General features: G+C 31.7%; 1 protein-coding gene across 4 annotated transcripts in view; it reads left to right on the forward strand.

The window, feature by feature from the left end:
• The window catches only part of LOC139502287 (hemicentin-2-like), a 97,879-nt gene that overhangs the window by 53,243 nt on the left and 20,900 nt on the right, over positions 1-23,736 (forward strand). For 2 of the 4 annotated variants that reach the window (XM_071291718.1, XM_071291717.1), the window contains exons 2-12: positions 1,583-1,665; positions 1,961-2,254; positions 5,066-5,368; positions 6,226-6,422; positions 9,253-9,385; positions 9,724-9,876; positions 13,203-13,325; positions 13,977-14,249; positions 15,251-15,526; positions 16,453-16,596; positions 20,293-20,463. In XM_071291718.1, coding sequence (XP_071147819.1) covers positions 1,599-1,665; positions 1,961-2,254; positions 5,066-5,368; positions 6,226-6,422; positions 9,253-9,385; positions 9,724-9,876; positions 13,203-13,325; positions 13,977-14,249; positions 15,251-15,526; positions 16,453-16,596; positions 20,293-20,463 — 2,134 coding nt within the window. In that variant the 5' untranslated portion in view covers positions 1,583-1,598. The remainder of the gene's footprint in view (positions 1-1,582; positions 1,666-1,960; positions 2,255-5,065; positions 5,369-6,225; positions 6,423-9,252; positions 9,386-9,723; positions 9,877-13,202; positions 13,326-13,976; positions 14,250-15,250; positions 15,527-16,452; positions 16,597-20,292; positions 20,464-23,736) is intronic. The other 2 variants (XM_071291715.1, XM_071291716.1) reach the window with 1 other exon arrangement.

Raw genomic sequence — 23,736 nt, forward strand, 5'->3', positions numbered from 1 at the left:
TCAAGCAGATAACAAAAAAATAAATTCTTAATTCAAATTCCCCCCATACCTTAATAATCTTTATATAGTCATGATAGTGTTATATTAAATATTTTGAAAAAAAAAAAAAATTTGATAGTCACTCAGATTGTGTTGAAAAACTAAATAAATTTATTTGCATTTTGTGCAAAATAAAATTTCTGACTAATAAATAACCCATAACAAAATGAGTGTTATCTGGGGCTATTATACTATAATTAGTATAATAGTTAGTCCCAGGTGTTTAAGGGTAAAAAGATTTTACCATGTACCAGGAGCAAAACATCTGATAATTCTGTTTAACCCTGAACTCAGCACATCCTTAAATCCATAGGTTTGCTTAATTTGGTTTATGGAAAGACTGACCTTAACCTCTTCCACATGGTTCAAAATATAATCATAATGGTCAATGTAAAGTTTTTATGGAAAGGGACTGGCAATGGCATACATTTTGTACATTGCATAACAGATATTATAAGCAATAGGTCAAATATATATATAGAGAGTATGAAATGATTGTAAGGACAGTAAGGTGTGCATTCACATGATCATCTACATGTATAGCTGGGTTCATCTGATCTTGAACTGATTTTGATGGTTCTGGTAATTAAATATTAAGTTTTCATTATTAAATTTGTTTCTCATTCTCAGATTCTTTAAGTTTAACATAACCTAAAGTTACTGTATTAAATGATTGAAAAGTGTACAATATGTTCGTATGGCATGGTCCAGGTGACACTGGTGATAAAATCGTGTTTATCGTAAATATAAAGACTTTTAACATCAATTCAATCATTGTTGTCAGTCACAGGTGATCAGTGAAACAGGCCAGACATTTTGTACATGGGCACATTAGATCTTGTTACATTTATTTGGGTAAAATTAATGATAGAAAACATTAATGCAAATGATTTTTACATATATTTTAGATATAATGACTATATGGCAAAATTTACATGTGCAAGTGTGTATTTCTCAGAGTACACATATAATTCATTCATTCTGATTAGAATACAGATTGTGTGTCAAATTGCCAACCTTGCTTTCAAAAATCTGACAATATTTTGCATTACTTTCTTTTCTGGTAATTATTATCAGCCAATGAAATTTCAACCTATAAAATTGTGAAGGTGTATATATATGTATTCATCTGACAAAACCAGAGGAATAGGAAAGATTAAAAAGAAGATGTGGTATGAGTGCCAATGAGACAACTCTTCACAAGAGACCTAATGACACAAAAATTAACAACAATAGGTCAACATACGGTTTTCAAAAATGAGCAAAGCCCATACTTTTAGTCAGCTTTAAAAGGTCCCGAAGTAAAAAACATGACAAATGTGAAACAATTCAAACAAAAACAAATAACCAGCCTAAATTATGGACAAACATTTATTTTTAGTAACACATCAACAAAGGATAGCCACTGAATTACGGGGTAAAGGTCATTATAACAGAAAATAGTATGGAAGATTTTCAGATCCTCGTAAGCTAAGCTTCGACACAGAATCTGTGTTTTAATCAGATTATTAGTCATTGTAAATATTGTACTGTATTTTTTTAGCTCATGGACATACACTATGACTAAAGAACTTCATGATTGCCTTTGTTTTGTGATATTCATTCTCACTGTTGGAAAACTGCAAGGTTTGTATTTTGTTTATAAGACAGTCATTTATTAATTTAAAATTGAAACAAATATTTTCCCTGCATTATAAGTCATTACCAAAGTTAATCATGTTATCATGGTTATCATAAATTTTGTCTTTGTTATGACTTCAGTCATCTTTTTGGCTTGAGACTTGTGCTGAAGTAACTGACTTCTTATTCAGTAATGACAAAATGTACATCTTGCTGCACATTATCATAATCCTCAAGTTTACAAATATAAGAATTACAAATAAACCTTCTTGACTGATCTATCTGCATTATATTTTGACAGGTCAATCACAGGTACCAGTGATAGAGGGTGTTGTTACATCCAAAGATGGCCGACTGGAAGTTCATGGCTATGAGGGAAGGAGTTTAACTGTGACATGTACGTCTGAGCTGGATATGTTAACATTGATGTATAATAATACCTACTACAATGAAACAACGCTGAATAATGGAAGTTACTCGGTAAACTTCACAACCATGGCTGTGCGAGGGGATGATGGACAGAACATTACTTGTCAGTCAGTCAACTCAACAGATGGAGGAACTTATGAGTCATGGGCTGTCATATATTTGAGTTGTAGGTAGATCACACTTCATTTTAAACATATTCAGGGATCCAGGGGGTTCAGAGGGTAGGAACTTCCCTCACCTTCTTTATATAATCATTGCTTTTGAATTTATTTGAATGGGGTCATATGATTCAGATTGGAACCACCACCAATCCCCATCCCCCCATATTTATCCTTGGTTGGAACTTGGAACCCTCCTATTCAAATTGGCTTGATTCTTCCCTGCTAGCTTTAAAAAAGAACCTAAAAAGCATGTCTTCTTCTGTTTCTCCTACACAATGTATGACCCCTTGTAACATAAGTTTTGTAATTGATGTGTTTAATCATGGTTAAGAAATTCTGTTTGGAAGAAAGACATGTAAAGTTGTATGGTTAAATTCAAGAAAGTCATTTTATTTCAAAGATTTAAAAAAGAATGTTGAAAAAGGCATTATCTAGAAATTAAACGTTATATCCAAGAGAGATTTATTATTGATTTTAAAAGTGTATGACTGGGTCATATCCCTGTAGACTAGAGATTTTATCACCTATAATACATTATCAACATTACCAACATGTAATATTAAAGTTTCACTTCAGGGTATAAGTCAATCATTGTATTATTTATTAGTTGATCAGCTTGAAGTAGGCTGGATATGGTTGATGGGTTACACAAATTTCAAATATTTTCACAATATATATTTTTTTAAACGATTGCACAATGAGATCCACATGGTTGGTGGTTGTGTTATAAATAAGTGATTGGTTGTTGGTTGCTTTAGAAATAAGTGATTGGTTGTTAGTTGCTTTATAAATAAGTGATTGGTTGTTGGTTGCTTTAGAAATAAGTGATTGGTTGTTAGTTGCTTTAGAAATAAGTGATTGGTTGTTGGTTGCTTTAGAAATAAGTGATTGGTTGTTGGTTGCTTTAGAAAATAAGTGATTGGTTGTTAGTTGCTTTAGAAATAAGTGATTGGTTGTTGGTTGCTTTAGAAATAAGTGATTGGTTGTTGGTTGCTTTAGAAATAACTGATTGGTTGTTGGTTGCTTAAGAAATAAGTGATTGGTTATTGGTTGCTTAAGAAATAACTGATTGGTTTTTGGTTGCTTTAGAAATAAGTGATTGGTTTTTTGTTGCTTTAGAAATAAGTGATTGGTTTTTGATTGCTTTAGACATAATTGATATTGGTTAGTGGTTGCTTTAGAAATAACTGATTGATTGGTGGCTGCTTTAGAAATAACTGATTGATTTGTGGTTGCTTTAGAAACAACTGCTATTGATTGGGGTTTGCTTTAGAAACAACTGATTGATTGATGGTTGCTTGAGAAATAATTGATTGATTGGTAGCTGCTTTAGAAATAACTGATTGATTTGTGGCTGATATAGAAATAACTAATTTATTGGTGGCTACTTTTGATTTGTGGCTGCTTTAGAAACAACTGATTGATTGATGGTTGCTTTAAAAATAACTGGTTGATTTGTGGTTGCTTTAGAAACAACTGATTGTTTGGTGGTTGCTTTAAAAATAACTGATATTGATTGGGGTTTGCTTAAGAAATAACTTATTGGTTGGTGGTTGCTTAAGAAATAACTTATTGGTTGGTGGTTGCTTTAAAAATATCTGAATGATTGGTGGTGACTTTAGAAACAACTGCTATTGATTGGGGTTTGCTTTAAAAATAACTGATTGTTTGTGGTTGCTTTAGAAGTAACTGAAAGATTGGTGGTTGCTTTAGAAATAACTGATTGGTTGGTGGTTGCTTTAGAAATAACTGAAAGATTGGTGGTTGCTTTAGAAATAGCTGAATGATTAGTGGTTGCTTTAGAAATAACTGAGTGATTGGTGATTGTTAAAGAAATATCTGAGTGATTGGTGGTTGTTAAAGAAATAACTGAGTGATTGGTGGTTGCTTTAGAAACAACTGATTGATTGATGGTGGTTTTAGAAATAACTGAGTGATTGGTGGCTGATATGGAAATAACTGATATTGATTGGGGTTTGCTTAAGAAATAACGTATTTTTTTGTAGCTGCTTTAGAAATAACTGATTGATTGATGGTTGCTTTAGAAATAACTGAACAATTGGTGGTTGCTTTAATAATAAATGATTGATTGGTGGTTGCTTTAGAAATAACTGAATGATTGGTGGTTGCTTTAATAATAACTGATTGGTTGGTGGTTGTTTTAGAAAAAGCTGATTGTTTGATGTTTTTTTTAGAAATAGCTGATAGAATGGTGTGTGCTTTAATAATAACTGATTGGTTGGTGTTGCTTTAGAAATCACTAATTGATTGGTGGATGCTTTATATTGGTTGGGGTTTGCTTTTTAAATAACTGATTGGTTGGTGATTGCTTTAGAGATAATTGATTGATTGGGGGTAGCTTCATGTAAACAAATCACCTCACACCCAGTGTAACCTAGGTAACATGCAGTAGTGTCATTTATAATCTTACAAATACCTAATATTTAACTACTACGGTAAGTTACTTTGATATTCTGTACTGAGCAGTAATATATTAGGAATTTCAGGATGTTTACTTGGTGGTTAACATGTGGAATGTCTTTTTAAAGAATGTCCTTGCCAGATCTTCCGTCAGATGAATTATTGTAAGGTTATAGAACTAAAGATTATTTCAGGTGCGAATTGTTTTTTTTTTGTTCTGTACATTGGAATATGGTGTGATGATAATGCATAATAAAATATATAACAAATAAGTTTGTTTTAAACTGTTGGTAAGAAAATCAAAAGGGTTTTCATATGGATATTCATACTACTAAATGTCCATTTCATTTTTATTATCTTGTTCTGATTATTATTATATTTTTGTATCTTTTCAGTAAAACCAATTGACGTTAAATTAAAAGGTGTATTTACAGTGGAAGAAAATGATACAGTAACTTTCACATGCACATCCATAGGAAGTCGCCCTGCACCTGATGTGACCACACTTTATATTTATAATGAACTTGTAAATAAATCATCAACTGTTGTGTATGACAATATTACAGACACATATACAGCATCTGTGACTGAGACGAGAATGATAGATAGAGGGTATAGTAGTGTGCCTGTATTTTGTTTTGTGACAATGACAAATTTATCATATACCAGCTTTGACAGAGAGAGTTTAGATGTACATTGTAAGTACAATTAACATACAATTAAATGTTATTTAATGTTTAAAAAAAGAAATCAGTATGGTCTTACAGAAGGCTTTGTTGTATCATAATAGCAATTGCTCAAACACTTTACCAAATTGCAGTTTGAATTATTCTCCTACAAACTTATTGTTGTATGTTAATAAGTTGCTGTGTCAATTATATACAAAATATGAATAAAACCCCCCAAAAAAAAAAAAAAAATAATCAAGAGGTCAAAATATGGTTTAAAAAGAAAGTGGAGGGAGGAGAAGATATCATAGGGGGAATGGAATTAAAAACAATTTGCAGAAGAAAAACCTATAACTTCAGGGCCAATACAAATGACTCAAAAAACAAACAACAGCCCACAAAATACTGAGGCTACGACAAGTGGAACACCCATTGTCATCTGTGAGACAGACCATACCAGTCAACCAATTGCAATCCATAACACATGTCCATATAAAATGTGAAGCTCTAAATCTCCCTCTGTTTACTAAAACATGAACAAATACAACAAAAACTACTGTATAAGAAATATACTATCAAGACCATCATTCAAGACCTGAAAGTGACAAAAAACAAGATGGATAACAAAAAGGCAATCAAAAACAAGGTTGCAGAATTTTGATACTGACATCCACATGCACATGAAGAGTGGCCAAACTAGTTTTTGGAAAGGCCAAACATTTCTTTCATTCACATATATATGCAAAATCAGTATAAACCTTACATGTCAAAATTTTATCGACCTAAAAATGTTTTTATCATTGGAAAAATTAGAAAGAAAAAAAACCTGATGATTGTGAGTTGTAAGTCAAGTTAATTTGATGAGGGGAGATAATCATTTATTGCAGATGGTCCTGACGTAAACCAAGTTTATCTGACTGGGCGTACTTCTGGTGATGAAGGATATACAGAAACCTATAAATGCAGCACAGGAAATACTAACCCAAATGCAACAATTAATTGGTTTAATGGCTCAGTAGAAGTTTTTCCACCAAACCCACCAGATGTTGTGGAATATAAATCAACTCCGGGTCTTTATATAAGGGTAATAATTTTGTTGTCATCACTTATTCTTCATTGGTTTTTTTTTTTTTAAATTTCACCTTGTTTGACGGACATATTTACCTACCAATCATTATACATACATTTGATATGTTTGATGTATGGACAAATTGTAATGGTACATGTCAGTCTGGCAGGTTTCATCTGACCTTGACCTCATTTTCATGGTTCCTTGGTCAATATTATGTTTTTGTGTTTTGTTTTTTCATTAGACATCAGTCTGTCAGACATCAGTACTTATGTTTCTGAATTTTGTCTCACATAATATTGGTATTCAAACTTCTCTACCATCTAGTGCAAAAGAGCAGAAACTGCAAAATAGCCTGATTTTAAGATCGTCATTAACATTTAGATATGACCCAACAGCTTTTCGCTTAGAAGATATTTTGTTACACAATGTATTGTAAACCTGCGTAAAATATCTTTTTTTGGTTGGAGCTGTTATTCATATATATATTTTTTGACCAAATACTATGTATGAAATGGCTATTTTAGGTCAAATATGTAAATTTAGCATTTTTTATGATGTCTGATGCTTTAATAGTGACATCACAACAGACCTTTCTGAACTGATTCAGGACTGCAGATTATATTAAATAGAAATAAGAATAATGGTTTCTTCCATTTACCTATAAAAATAATAAGATATGGTATAATTGCCAAAGAGACAACTCTCCACCAGAGATTAACATAGAAGTTAATAACTATAGGTCATGTATGACCTTCAACAATGAGCAAAACCAGTGCAACATACCTCCTCCTTTGTAATTTCCTTGTATATATCTTTGATTTAAATTACACAGATGAAGTGCTTGTTGTAATTTTCGTTTCATAATTAAAGTAAATTACTATGTTAGTTTGACCTTTGTAACTTTAAAGTTAAAAACATGAATTAAAACAATTAACTTTGGAATCTGTTTGATAAAAAAAGTCCTACTTTACAAGAGTACTGATTAAGAGGGTAGGCGTGATAAAACTACTGATTGATAAAAATAGTCCTACTTAACAAGCTAAGACTGTACGGTGACCTATAGTTGTTAATGTCTGTGTCATTTTGGTCTTTTGTGGATAGTTGTCTCATTGGCAATCATACCACATCTTCTTTTTTATATATAAGAGTACTGATAAAAGGAAGGCGTGATTACACCACTTTTGATTGCTTCTTAATACATGTAATATCTGAGTTCAAAAAGTATTGTTTCAAAAGAAATAAGCTTTTCAGACAGACCTATCTTAATTTTTTATTTTATTTTACTTAATGACTTGAAAACTTTATTGCAAAATGGCAAAACTGTTCTAGAAAAGAACAACTGTTATCTACGTTTTCTTACAAAAAGATGTTAAATTGTGGGTAAAATATGAGAATTTCTTATAAGTAATTTTTAGCTCACCTGGCCTGAAGGGCCAAGTGAGCTTTTCTCATCACTTGGCGTCCGTCGTTTACGTCATCGTTAACTTTTTACATTTTGGACGTCTTCTAGATAACTACTGAATGGAATGGAACCAAACATGGCATGAATGTTCCTTATGAGGTGCTGACCAAGTGTTGTTACTTTATAGCCAATCCATCATCCAAGATGGTCGCCAGCGGGGGACTTAGTTTAACACAGGACCCTATGCGAAATGCATACAAATGTCTTCTTTTAGGGAACCACAAAAGGGAATGAAACCAAAAATAGCATGAATGTTTCTTATGAGGTGCTGACCAAGTGTTGTTACTTTGTAGCCAATCCATCATCCAAGATGGCTGCCAGCGGGGGACTTAGTTTAACATAGGACCCTATGGGAAATACAGACAAATGTCTTCTTTTAGAGAACCACTGAATGGAATGAAACCAAACATAGCATGGCTGTTCCTTATGAGGTACTGACCAAGTGTTGTTACTTTGTAGCCGATCCATTATCCAAGATGGCCACCAGTAAGGGACTTAGTTTAACATAGGACCCAAGGGAAATACATACAAATGTCTTCTTTTAGAGAACCCCTGAATGGAATGAAACTAAACATAGCATGAATGTTCCTTATGAGGTGCTGACCAAGTGTTGTTACTTTGTTGCTGATCCAACATCCAAGATGGCTGCCAGTGGGGGGGACTTACTTTAACACAGGACCCTATGGGGAATGCATACAGATGTCTTCTTTTAGAGAACCACTGAATGGAATGAAACCAAACATAGCATAACTGTTCCTTATGAGGTGCTGACCAAGTGTTGTTACTTTGTAGCGGATCCATCATCCAAGATGCCTACCAGCAAGGGACTTAGTTTAACATAGGACCCTATGGGAAATACATACAAATGTCTTCTTTTAGAGAACCCCTGAATGGAATGAAACCAAACATAGTATGAATGTTCTTTATGAGGTGCTGACCAAGTACTTTGTAGCTGATCCATCATCCAAGATGGCTGCCAGCGGGGGACTTAGTTTAAACTTTAACATAGGACCAAATGAGAAATACATACAAATGTCTTCTTTTAGAAAACCACAGAACGGAATGCAATATTAAACCAAATTTTATCCTTTTTTATATGGTTTCAAAAACCCAAGTAGAGTCAGGTGAGCGATTCTGGCTCTTGAGAGCCTCTAGTTTCATAAACTTAGCGTAATATGATTGTTACAGGCTAAATTTATCGTTTCCATATATGTTTCATCACAACTAACATTTTTCACTTTGTTATCCATATTAAAATCAACCTCTACCAACTGATTTATCAATAAAATAAACATAATTTTGAAAGAATTGAAGAATTTGATCATTTTTTGCAATTACAGGGTCCAGATAATAAATAGTTTCACATCTCAACTTTTTCAGAAATGGTACAGTTCTTCCCAAGAATGGAAGATTAAATTTAGTAGATATCACAAGGGTACAGTTATAAAGTGTGTTGTTCAGGGTACAAACAATAGATCTGTCACAGTTACAAAGACGATATCAGATATATATTGTAAGTAACTTGTGTGGTCATAAACTGAGTTGACTTGAAATATCTGATGTATCGAAGTTATCCCATGGTTTGGAACTTTGGTTCGATATAAATACATGTATTATTTGGACTCTGAAGAGTCAATTTGGATGTCGAAATGCTATGTTTTGAAAACTAAATGACTTGATAATATTAAAAAAAAAAATTGGTCATCATGATACTTCAGATTGCTTTACTTTAAAAGCTGGTGAAGGTCATACAAATGAGGGAGGCTCCTCTGAGGCTTAAGTTCAACATCTTATATTTGATTTAATTATCTTTATTTCTCAATTAATATTTTCCCATTTTTGTATTTTTAGACAAACCAGAGTTAGAGATTACAGGGCACCAGTTGATTGATAATGTAACAGGACACTATATCATTAATGAAGGAGAAACACTAAATCTTACGTGTACATTGTTAGGAGCTAATCCAATGACTACAGTTAAATTTAACAGTCCTGGAACATCAGGTAATTTCATAGTATCTACTTTGATGTATGAGCTAATATTGGATAAACCTGTGGCAAAAAGTAAAATAACAAAAATACCAAACTCTGGAAAATTCTAAACCAAAAGTCACTAAGGAAATGGCAGTTGGCAAAATCTTAATCTCAAACATATGAAACGAATCGATAACACTCTTATTCCTGACTTGGTACAGGCATTTTCCTATGTAGAAAAGGGTGGATTAAACCTGGTTTTATAACTAGCTAAACCTCTCACATGTATGACAGTTGCATAAAATTCCAATTATGATATAGTTTGATAACATAGGAATAGAGTTTGTCTGTTAATATAGCTTAAAGATTACATTTTCACAATTTTCTAAAACTGCTATATTTTGGGGCCAAAAGGGGGTCTTACTACTCCTTTGTTGATTTAGTTTTGCTTGTTTCATATTATATTAAGTAAACGTATGCTTGAGGTATAGCTTAGTCAATGGGCAGCATTATGGTTAAAACTTGTACATACACAGTTACAGAAATGAAAGACAAAATTTTCTTAAACAGTCCAATAAAATTATTACTGAAATTCATGATTTATATTTTTTTGACGCAAGATATAAATCTGTTTACATCTCAACAGTGTAACGGTTAGAACATTGATAGTTTCAAGTAAAATATACTGAAGTATATATCCTTTATTCATGTATCATTACCACTAAACTCTACATTTCAAAAACAAAAACTTTGGATTTAAACTATACATCAAGCATGAATTTTTAGAGGAAATCACTGTCAGTTTAAGTGAGCTGTATTATATGTTGGTGATTCTTAGATCTCTCTTATCTATCTTTATAATGCCTTGTGTAAGCTTACATTGAGATGTGAATTGCAGATGACACCATGCAGTACTGGTGGTGATATAAATTTTAGGCAAGTTTGACCAGATCAGATGAGAGAGCACAAAACAATGGACATTTTGTGGTAACATGCTTCTTGTGTGATCTCTTCTCTTTTGGCATATTGATCCTTTTCATTATTCAATGTATAATATAGTTTACCAATTTGAATAAATATTTTATGATAAAGGTGTCAAGATAATGACATGTATTACAAATAATGATGTAGATCAATATACATTAAAGCTTAAATATACCAAAAACAAATTTTAAGTTATCTCCCCTTGACCACAGGTGTAAATCTGCATTAGAATATGAAATATCTTAGTCTTTTAAATGTGTTTCCCTTTAAAGGGGCACTAGCTGTCAAATTCATTGTAACCGATTTGACTCAAATTCTCATATTTGGTTTATAACAATGTAAAACATTTATCCAAACTATCAAAAGTCTAAAATAAACAGTTTACAGAGCATGGGGTAGATAATATATAGGTTCGTTTCGTGTGTATTTTAGTCCAGACGCCATCTAATTAACTATCGATTTGACCTCAGATGACCATATAAGCGATGTAAACAAAAATAAAGATACGAATAGATTAAACCAACACGTGCAATTGCATTTTTATAGGTCTGTTTGATTTTAATTTATAGATTAAAAATAGATGTTTCTCATTGTTTTTAACCATATAAGAATGATTTTATGTGCATCGAATTAGTAATCAAATGATTTACCGTAGTTTCACTTTCATTGTTTACATTCTTTTTCTTTAAATAACCAGTACACGTACAATGCATGCGTTGTCAATCTCTAGCTAGGGGTTAACTTGAAGTTCACATGAATACCGGTTAGAATGATGATGACGTTTTCACTTGCAAGTGAATCAGTCAAAAATTATGTTTAATCGCTTATTTCAACAAAATTAAAGGAAATTGATTCCTAAAAGCCAATTATTATTTCATTATTCCAATTTGATTAATGATTGATCTAAAAAAAATCATACTTTATTTTTTTTATATATATCGTAGCTAGTGCCCCTTTAACTTGTTTTTGTTTATTTCATGTATATATTTTATATAAAATATGGAATTTTGTTACTTGGCACACATATGGTATATTTTTGAAGCAAATAGAGCATTATGTAAACAGTCCTGATATCTCAACTAAACCTTTCACTCCTTTGTGTTGGCACTCATCCACTTTAAATTAAATGAGAGAAAAAAGGGGGGACATTTTTAATTATTTGCATTCAAAAGATTTTGATATATATTGTCTTCAAGACACACACTTTGTAGAACAAGATGAAACCCTGATAAGAAACCAGTGGAAAGGTCAATGTATTTTCAATTCTTACGCATCTAATCAACGAGGAGTTGCTATCCTGTTTAAAAATAATTTTGAATATAAAATACACCAAGTTAAAAAAGATGAGGATGGCAATTTTTGGGATTGGATATTAATATTGAAGACAAGAGATTTACTCTGATAAATGTGTATGGGCCGAATACTGATAATCCTTGCTTCTATGACAAACTAACAGAAATCATAGACTTTTTTGATAATCAACTGTGTTTGATTTGTGGAGACTTTAATCTTGTTAAGAATTTTGACCTAAATACCCATAACTATAAAAATATAAATAATCCAAAATCAGGGGATAAAATTTTAGAAATTATAAAGTATAAGACTCTTGTGGATCCATTTAGAGAGAGATACCCTGATCTTAAAAGATTTACATAGAGAGAAAAAAATCCATTTAAACAATCACAGTTAGATTTCTTTTTGATCTCTGAAAGCCTAATAGATGACATATGCGATATAAACATTGGCAATAGCGTAACAGATCAGACCATTCACCAGTAATTTTGACTTTAAAGATAAATGGGTTAATAAAAGGCAGGGGCCTCTGGAAATTCAACAACTCTCTCCTTCAAGATACTGAATGTGTAAAATTATTTTAAAAAACAATTATTAGCACAGTTGAGCAATATGCAGTGCTAGGTTATAGCAGAGATGCTTTAAACAGTATTATTAATGATTTTGATATACAATTTACAATCAGTGACCAATTATTTTTTGAAACACTTCTCAATGAGATCAGAGGTAAGACTATTTCTTATTCGACATATATAAAAAGGGAAAGGGTAAAACAGGAAAAAAAACTTACAAAAGAAATACAAAAACTAGAACAAAACACAATCACTAAGGACAAGAATTTGTATAGTAAGAATTTTGCGACAAAGTGTTTATGATATAGTTTGATAACATAGAAATAGAGTTAGTCTGTTAAGTTATAATAATACAAAGAACATTAATCATATATTTCTTAATAATGTAGGAAGATATGGTCAGCGCTCATTATATTTTATTTTTTTAAGTAACAATAAGTTTCAATCTTTGCATAGATATGTACATTTAACCATTATAATATGTGGTTTTTTTTTTATCCTTTCCAGGATCGACTACAGCATCTTTGGTTATACCAGACATCAAATATTATCATGACAATGACTTCTTTTACTGTTCATCATCAAACTCTGCTGGGTATAGTGAGATTAATTTAAGGCTTGATGTTCAATGTAAGTACATCTATAATTTGTATGCCCCACTTAGGGGTATGATGTTTTTCTATCTATTCCTCTATCCATCCGTCAGTTAGTCTGTCCCGCTTCAGGTTTAAGTTTTTGGTCAAGGTAGTTTTTGATGAATTTGATGTCCATTAATCAACTTGAAACTTAGTACTCATGTTCTCTATAATATGATCTTTCTAATTTGAATGCCAAATTAGAGTTTTTACCCTAATTTTAGGATCCACTGAACATAGAAAATGATAGTGCAGATGGGGCATCCATGTACTATGGACACATTATTGTTTAACCTATTTACCAAAAAAAAATATCAAAGGATAAACTTTTAATACTTCAGAGTCTTACTGCAAAATATTTTTATCATATCCAACAGTTTTTTGTGTTGACATTGTAGCTCAGCTGACCAAAGTGGTATATAAAATAGTGTATAAATAAAAATAATATAAGAAGATGTGATTTAATTGCCAATGAGACAACTCTCCCCCAGAGACCAAATGTCATTATATTAAATAGCTATATGACATTGTATGATCTTCAACAATGAGAAAAAAAAACATAATGACATATGTAAAACAATTCAATCAAGGAATCAAGCAGCCTGAGTTACGTAAAAAACAATGAAAGTTTTATAAATGATTTCAGATGGTCCTCATATATCTAACGGATACAAGCATTATGTGGAAGAGGGTAGAAACGCAACTGTTGAGTGTCGTGTGGAATCAAATCCACCTGCCACAGTCTGGTGGGAAAAAGAGGGAGACAACTCTACACGTTACAATGGTAACATGCTGGATCTGACATTGGCAAACAGAAACCAGGGTGGAACATACATATGTTTTGCAGCTAGTGACAGAAAATATGAGAGTGGGATGATAGAAGTGTTGTCAAACGAGACTTTTGTAGTCGATGTTCAGTGTAAGTTATTCAAAGGCCAGGATTCAATAGACTATATAGAGTGGGGTGCTCATTTTCGCCATAATTTTCCATGTTTTCTGCAGTTTATGTGCAGGTCTTTTTGTTTTTGAAGTATACTGATATTTCTATATGAAGATAACATCCAAATCTAAATATTGTTAGCTTGAAAATGTGTTTCTTTGAAAAACAATCATCTGAAAAGTTAGATTTAAGGCTATTTGGAATTTCCTGATGTTTTGTCAAAGGGGGACACATATTCACCGTTTTTACACATCTATTTAAAACCAAATAACTGTAGGCTTAAACAATATTAATCAAATCAATTTCATTATAGATGAATAGCAGACATTTCAAAGGTGTAAAGAATTGAAATTTAGGGCAATCAGTCAAAGAATTACTAAGAAATACTCCTTTAAAATCATTTTTTCATTCAGGAAATTGGCCGAAAATCATTGTCTGTTTTTCTGTCCTGTCTGGTAAGTGCCGAAATTTTGTCTAAGTTTAAAAATAATTATTATTTACCCTAATAATTTCTTAAAATATCAAATTGTATTAAACAAACTATCTTTCTTCTTCTTTTTTTTCCAGGTGACTTCTATGAACTTAAATTTTTGTGTTAAATTTAAATGTTTATGAAAATGCAAGTTCCATAAGAATGTTTTTTAGCATCATAGGAAAATGACCTATAACCTTTGTGGCTTTGCATTGCTGTGTAATTGAGTAATTGACAAGTAATTGCATAGTTTCGTTTTATACAAAAAATGAAAAGATTGTTTAACAGCATGAATAGTTTAATGTTTTGTGATATGTTTTTCTGATTTTCCTTTCATAAAAAAAAAGTTTACCACTAATAGATATATATTGTAGTTCCAAAAAATGTTCATTTATATCTATTGAGAAATAAGGAATCATTGCACAATTTGCATATAAAAAAAAACACCATGTGGTTTTAATATTTGTACATATATAATATTGATTAAATGAAAAATTTAATATTTTAGATGGTCCAGGATCATCAATACGACTGAGCCCCAATATCACATCAATAGAACTTGATGCTGGTACCCAGGTTCCTGTAATTAGATGTATTGCTGACTGTAACCCAGAGTGTCAGTACACCTGGTACCTTACCAGTGGTATAGTCAAGACAGGTTCAGAACTCAACTTAGGCAATGCCAGTAGTTACTGGCATATTGGTGAAGTTAAATGTAAAGCTGAGAATGATGACTTCAGAAAAAAGTACACAGCTTATATCAATTTTACCATGTATATCCGACGTAAGTTTTTTGTATACTGTGAATTCATTTATTTTCATGAGTGCCAATTGTTTAGATACATGTATATAGGAAAAATTATAATTTCATGGACATTTCATTTTATTGTTTTACAATGGTCTGCATACATTATAAAATAAGAAGATATGGTATGATTGCCAATTTAGACAACTCTCCGCATGAGACCAAAAAACACAAAAAAATTAACTGCAAAAAATAGCCGATAGGTCACTGTATGGCCTTCAACCATGAGCAAAGCCCATACTGCTTACAAGCCTATCGCAAATTTGAATTTATTGAATATTTAAATTCATTTTCCCTCTGTAGCCAAAAAACCAAAATTGATATCCCACAAATGATGACGAATGCACAATTTTGGTCATTTAAAACTAGATAGAAAATTATCAAGAAAATAGAAACTCATATGAAATGTATGAATTCAAGATGTCACCTGCATTTGTAACTTTATTAATAAAAACATAATTGTTATTTAGTATAAAAACTCTTCTTCATTTTGTCTATTTTTATGATACCAAATAAGAAGATGTGGTATGATTGCCAATAGACAACTATCCAACATAGTCCAAATGAAGCTGATTTAAGCTATTATTGATAAAAAACTCCCTTCAACAATGAGCCAAAATCATACTGTAAAGTCAGGCTTTTTAATCAGCCACTTATTCATGACAAAATGTGTAATAATTTAAACGAAAAAAAACTAACAGCCTGATTTATAACCCCCAAAAAAACAAAATGAATAACTATGACAGACAACAACAAACAACAACCACTGCGATAATGTCTCCTGATTGGGGGAAGGAATATATAGAATGTGAACTCACTTCTTTTAAAAGTTTTTGTCTAAATAAAATGAAAACTTGAATTGTGTTGTCATACAGTCATTTACTATACATGTTATTATAATCTAGATCAACCCAGTATTGAAAAGGTAGATATAAACAGTTTTAACTGGTATGAGGAGGGCAGTGAAATTCTAGTCACATGTGATGTCAAAAGTTATCCACAGGCCAATATTACATGGTACAGAAATAATATGGAAGTAATCACACCAGGTTTGTATCCCATATTTGATACTTCTGAGGCATTTATACAGTACGGGTAGGGACTTATTTTTATGGATGTCTTAATCCGTCTAGTCGGATATGAATAATCGGACATTTTTATGGTAGGTAGTATGTTCATTAAACAACAGATCCAGGTGTGAATGGTCCTTTCATCTTAATCCGTGTTGCTAAAATTACGGTTCACTGATTTCAGAATCAGATTACCTGTAATTTTAACCTCTCAGTCACTTTATTGATTATATTAGTTCTACATCGTATTTGACATAAAATATTTTTACAGGTGAAGTACTGGAGAAAATTTTGTTTAATAAAAATAGCCTATTTTTGTTAATTATGGTTTTGATATTTCAACTGTTAATATTTATTTTCTTTGTTCCTAAAAATTATTTTTATTTTATGTTCCATTTCGTTTGTTTTTTTTTTTTTTGTATCTTTTTGTTATTTGTTTGCATAAATTGTTTAAACATATATATTTTTACATGTATTCTATTTCTTGAAGCTTACGGTTATTTTTATTTTACTGATTTATTTTCCACATAAATCCATTGATTAGCAGAATGCTATCTCAAGTGCTGCTGCATACATTTTAGTTTGACGCGGTCACATGCAAAATATTTCTAAAATTTGTATTTAATATTCAGTCTGTTGTGTCAGTTCCGAGATAACAATAATTACAGTGAGCAACACTTGTATATTATTAGTAGCTTGATGATTCTTTGTAGTTTTTACTTTTTACTGTAAACAAATATTGTCTGAAAGTTGGAGATGTATGACTAAAATAGAACGCAAATAATAACACTAGAAGAAAATATTGATTCTTCCCGGGCATAAGTTTATTTTAAGATTTCCGTGTTTGTTCATTATGCTAAATTAATATAATTGATCTGCATTTGGGGGTAGGGGATAAAAGGGGTCCGGATCTCGAAATCCCGGGCTTAAAAACACGAAGTCACAAGGTCCCGAATTTAAATAAATTTAAATCCCGACATCGCGAAAAAAGAATTCCCAGATCCCGAAAGGGTTAATCCCGAAATCCCGAACTTATTTGCATAATATTAATTTACGCACAATCCATGTAACAAAGGAAACTTAATTGTATGTTATATTTTTTATAGCAATCTAAAAGAAAAAATTGCCGTGAAAAGACAATTCCATGATACACATATCAGTGATCAACAGCGTGTGCACGTGGTTGAACTTTAACTCGACTCCACTCACAATAATATTGAATGCTAATAAAAGATATTAAAGATCGATTTTGTCCACTGCACGAGATTTTTATATGGCGGGAAATGTCGTAACAGTAAACACAGGTGACCTTACTGACCGACCGTGGGAAAACTCATTCATGATTAAATTTGATGTGGAATGATTGACAGTATTGTGTTTTAGTTTTGAGGCTCTTGATCGATTTACCAGAATAGAAATTTAATCGATTTACATACATGTATAATAAAAACACGATTTAGTCTTCTTTAACTATTTTTTGTTTTATTTGTATCAGTCATTTCCCGGATTTCCATTTAAATAATCTATTTGGAGACCTCCTTTAAACTTCGGAAATAATACAACATCGATTTAAAAAATCAAACTGACTGCGCGAGCTTTAGAATGACTAGAAGTACGACGAAAAAGTAAAGACAGCTGATCATGACTAGTACGACTAGCCTTCAACCCCATTGGGGTATAAATGTTCATTTAGTCAATAAACTATATAAGGTTAAACTTTGATTTTCGTGTATCGATTTGATACAATTTGTAAAATATATTTATAACACCGGCGATTTTCATAAAATATTTTAGACATGAAAATAGAAAGGCATATTATCTGAGTGTCAACAATTTTAAATAAAATAAAAAAAATAGGAATCGAAATATGATCTCGGCAAAATAAATATTGTATTAAAGGAAACCAATTGTTTGACTTTCAAAGAGATTAACGGGAAATATGTCAAAATAGAAAGCACGAGTGATCTGTCTGACCAAAATGTTTCACTTGCGAGAAATGATTGACAGGTGTGAATAGATGTAGAGGCTCCGACGGGGAAAGTTGTATCAAAAGGAAAATAACTTAATTCACAATGCCTATATATATTTCATAAATACGATATGTTGGCCTTATACTTAAAATTGAGTTTCTTATAATAACATATAAAGGAACAGGACGTTAAAAGCGGGAAATAATATAACCATCAACGAAAACTCGTATAATTTACGGGATTGAAGTCTCAACAATTTGATTTAACTTCTATTGAAAACAGTCTTGGTTGTTATTAGGCTTATTATTTTGAATTAGATGAAATATTTACGGTTTACAAATACAAATACAAAATAGTTTATTGGCACAAAACTATTGAAATAATTGGCAACACAATATATTGTTAAAAATCGTCTTTATTTCATTTTCAAATTATAAAAAAAATAAAATTATATTTAATTTTAATTTTTATTCTTATATTTAATTTTAATTTTATTTCTTATATTTAATTTTAATTTTAATTCTTTCTCTTTGAATACAAAACAATATTTTACATTTATCTATCCTCCATAAATACTAATATATCTGTACAGGTAAAATTTAATTCTAATCAAGCTGGTACAGATTGATTTACGACCTTCCACTTGGATATTGCACAGCAGGTGTTTATTACACTGGGACAACTGTCCGACCAGTCTGACATCTAGACGGATTAAGGCATCCATAAAAATAAGTCCCTACCTGTACTGTATATATTGAGTGAAAGCAAAGACTAGAAGATCACTATTAAGAGGAACTGATATTTAGATTGATTGATTGATTTATTGGTGTTTAACACCCCTTTAAGTACTATTGTACTATGTCGTTGTGGCCAGTTTTTACTATAAATGAAGGAAGCCCAAATACCTTAAGTGACCCACAAACCCTTGTTAGGTAGAATGATAAACCTAGTCAGTAGTTTGACTACTTTAGGCACCATGGCCACCTTATATATAGATTAGGAGGTAATAAAGATATGAAAAGATGCTAACTTTATAGTAAATCTAAATTCGCATTTCCCAAAAGAAGTTAAAGGAGATGATGTGCTTCAATGAGACAGCAACTGTACAACACAAACAAAATAACTGAAATACATTTAGAGGTCAACCTCTAAATAGACAACTTTTGAGTTTGATGCATTTCCGTTAAAAACTTTGGTTTCAGTGAACATCATTTGTGCGTTAAGGTGCATCGTCACTTCCGTTCCCATGTTGAGCTAGTGGTTGGAAAACTATGATTTCTATATTGCAAAAATTAGTCGGCAAATTAAATTCTCATAATAAACAATCAGCATTACTGTCATTAGGGAATTGTGATTTAGTACCTACAGAACAAACATTATTTCTAGTTTATCCTGCACAATGACAATCACTAAGATGCTTGATGAACGTTAATAGTGCATGGATGCAGCCGATCCCCTCTATCATTAAGAGACACCTAATTGACAATTTTTTCTTGTGAAGGACAAACTCAAAAGTGGTCTATTGACCCCAGATATAGCATAACTATAAGTTTATTTACAATTCATGCAATAGTTACTTCCCTTTCTATATACAGTACTCTCTTGATATACCAATTTTTTGACAGGAAAAATACAGAATGTTAAGTAACATGTCACATAAGCCAATACCTAGTAAATAGCAGACTAAGTGTGATTTTACTTGTAGATACTTACTACACCAATGAGACAACAACATGTCAGTATGATTGTTCTACTAAGAGCGTTCTGACTATAGAACATGCAGAGTGTTTAGATCACAGAAGTCACTATACCTGTCAGGCTGAAAATATCATGGGTAAAACTGTTATGGAGTCACTTAACCGTGTCAGTATTCAATGTAAGTTATTTTTCTATTGTTAATACATGTATAAATAAATATTAAGTAAATGCAGTATTTGACATTTTTGAATTGTTTAAGGACCTTCAAATATAATGCTTGTTTTGTGTTTATCTCCCCATTAAATACCCTTTTTTTAGAAGCACTATTGCTGCTGCTGAGTGAAGTAATCATTAAAGTTACCCCTTGTCTGTTGTCTGTCTTTTCATCTATCCATACCCTTCTGCAAGTCCCGAATTTGGTTTCCATTCTCAAACTTTGCTTAGCCATAATCAAATATCCTTAAACTTATTTAGGCCAGGTTTTTTTATGGCCTGGCAACAAAGTTGTCGGTGCCATATAGTTTTACCCTTGTCCGTAATTCCGTCATTCCGCAACAAACCATTATACAGAGTTTTTATACGCCCGTCAAAATTTTGACGGGACATATTATGGTATACAAATGTCTGGCGTCTGTCCTTCAGTCCATCCGTCTGTCCGGCGTAAACATGTTGCACCGTAACTTGAGAACGACTTATCCAAATCTCATTAAACTTAATATTGTTGTTTCTTATGATGATCAAATGATCTGTATACTTTTTGGTGAAAATTAGATTAAAACTTTTTGAGTTACTGGACTTTGTAACTAAAACAGGGGTGTGTTTTTTTCCCATGTCGCGCCTTATCTCAAAAACGATTTATGATAATTGATTAAAACTTTACACACTTCTCAGTTATATTAATCTGAAGATCTGCATACTTTTTGGTGATGTTTCAAAATTTTATATTTGAGTTATTGAGTATTTTGTAAAAAAAGGGGGAGGTTTTTTTACATTTTGTGCCGTATCTCAAAAACAATTTATGATTATTGCTTAAAACTTTAAACACTTCTTAGTTTATACTTTTTGGTTTTGATTCAAAATTTTCTTTTAGAGATATTAAGTTTTTTTGTAAGAAAAGTGGTGGGGGGGGGGGGGGGGGGTTCACATGTCGCGCAGTATCTCATCTCAAACACATTTTATGATTATAGCTTAAAACTTTACACACTTTTTAGTTATATTAATCTTAAGATCTGTTTCTTTTTGGTGATGATTCAAAATTATATTTAAGAGTTATTGAGTTTTTTGTTAAAAAAAGGTGTGTTTTCACATGTCACGGTATCTCAGAAACTATTTATGATTATTGCATAAAAGGAAAGGCGTATCATGCACTCATGGCGCAGCTGTTTATTTTCTAAACCCCTTCAAATATTCAACTAATTTTTGGTATGTGAGTTAACCATGATGAGTTACAGATCAAGTTTAAGTTTCGCTCTGCTCCACTAATTTTTGCCGAAACTTATGGGCTTTGGACTTTGATAAATTGTTGAATATTACAGTTATACAGACTTTTTTTCTAAACGCTTTCAGATATTGGGCTGATTTTTCGTATGTGAGTTAACCATGATGAGTTACAGATCAAGTTTAAGTTTCGTTCCGCTCTGCTAATTTTTGCTGTAATTTTGGGCTTTGGACTTTGATAAATTTTTGAAAATCAGAGTTATACGGACCTTTTTTTCTAAATGCTTTCAGATATTGGGCTAATTTTTGGTATGTGAGCTAAAATTGAGAATGGAAATGGGGAATGTGTCAAAGAGACAACAACCCGACCAAATAAAAAACAACAGCAGAGGGTCACCAACAGGTCTTCAATGTAGCGAGAAATTCCCGCACCCGGAGGCGTCCTTCAGCTGGCCCCTAAACAAATATATACTAGTCCAGTGATAATGAACGCCATACTAATTTCCAAATTGTACACAAGAAACTAAAATTAAAATAATACAAGACTAACAAAGGCCAGAGGGTCCTGACTTGGGACAGGCGCAAAAATGCGGCGGGGTTAAACATGTTTGTGAGATCTCAACCCTCCCCCTATACCTCTAACCAATGTAGTAAAGTAACCATGATGAGTTGCAGATCAAGTTTAAGTTTGTTCTGCTTCGCTAATTTTTGCCAAAATTAAGGGTTTACAACTTTGAAAATTGATGAAAATCACAGTTATACGGACATTTTTCTATATGCCTCCAGATTTTGAGCTGATTATTGATATGTGAGACTACCATCATGTTTGTGTCCACATGTGTTATTGAAATTGCAGATTTTTCAACTTTTTGAGACGGGGCCATTCGTGTTGCTTTGACATATCTTGTTTTAATTTGTTGGTTTATGGACCCCCAAACCATATTTTTCCAATTTCAAAATAAAAATAAAATTGATATTTGATGCTTTTTTATTCCTGTCGACCATAAGAAATACCTTATCCCTGAAATGTAAATAAAAATAATTTTTTTATGAAATGAAATGCATCAAACACTAACATAATTGATTACACATTGTGTTGTGAAAAATTCAAATTAAAAAATGATCTGTATGTTTTCGTATCTAAAAATAGATGATTAATCATAACTGACCTTGAAATGTTGTTTGCACAAATAATTTTGCTGAGTGAAACCTGTGTTTAAAACCAATTACAATAAGTTTGTTTCCCTTTTTTTCTCTACACAATTCTGTAAGATTTATCATCTCATAGATGAAATGGACCTGTCCAATCGTGGAAGAAGTCAAGTTAAAGTAATATATATTCAAAAATAATTTGGAATGTTCTTGTTTCATAGATAATAAAAATAAAAATCATCCATTTGGATATCATAAACTGTTATCACAGAGATATGTCTTGCCTTTTTGTAATTTTGATTATGCAAATGCTGAAATCCAAATAGCAATACTCTAACATATGACACAAGTTATGCAAATATTTAAAGTCAATGAACCATGACTGCTGTTATTCAGAGCTATAAGCCTTAACAATCTCCATGTAAATAAAATGTGCCAATGCTAATACAACTGCATACCAAATACCATTGACTTATTATAAGTCATTTCCAAATCTAAATACAAACATTAACTTGTAAACTATGTAAAAGTTTCAAAGTCAATGAACCATGAAGAGGGGATGGGGCTATATAATCTTCATCAAAACAATACATGCAAATGATAATAAATTTGCATACCAAATATCATTGACTTAACATAAGCAGTTCATCTTAAACTGATCTAATCACAAACTAATACATGTAAACTAAGATTAGTTTCAAAGTCATTAGACTGTGACTGAGGGACAAGGCAAAATATTCTCCATGGAAAGGAGATGTGCCAAAGCTTATACAACTGAATACCAATTAACATTGGCCTACCACTAATGGTTCCCCTTGAACTGACCTAATCACAAACTAATACATGATAACTTAGAAAAAAA

This window comes from Mytilus edulis, chromosome 13, assembly GCF_963676685.1.
Source record: "Mytilus edulis chromosome 13, xbMytEdul2.2, whole genome shotgun sequence".
In the NCBI taxonomy this organism is placed as follows: Eukaryota; Metazoa; Mollusca; class Bivalvia; order Mytilida; family Mytilidae; genus Mytilus; species Mytilus edulis.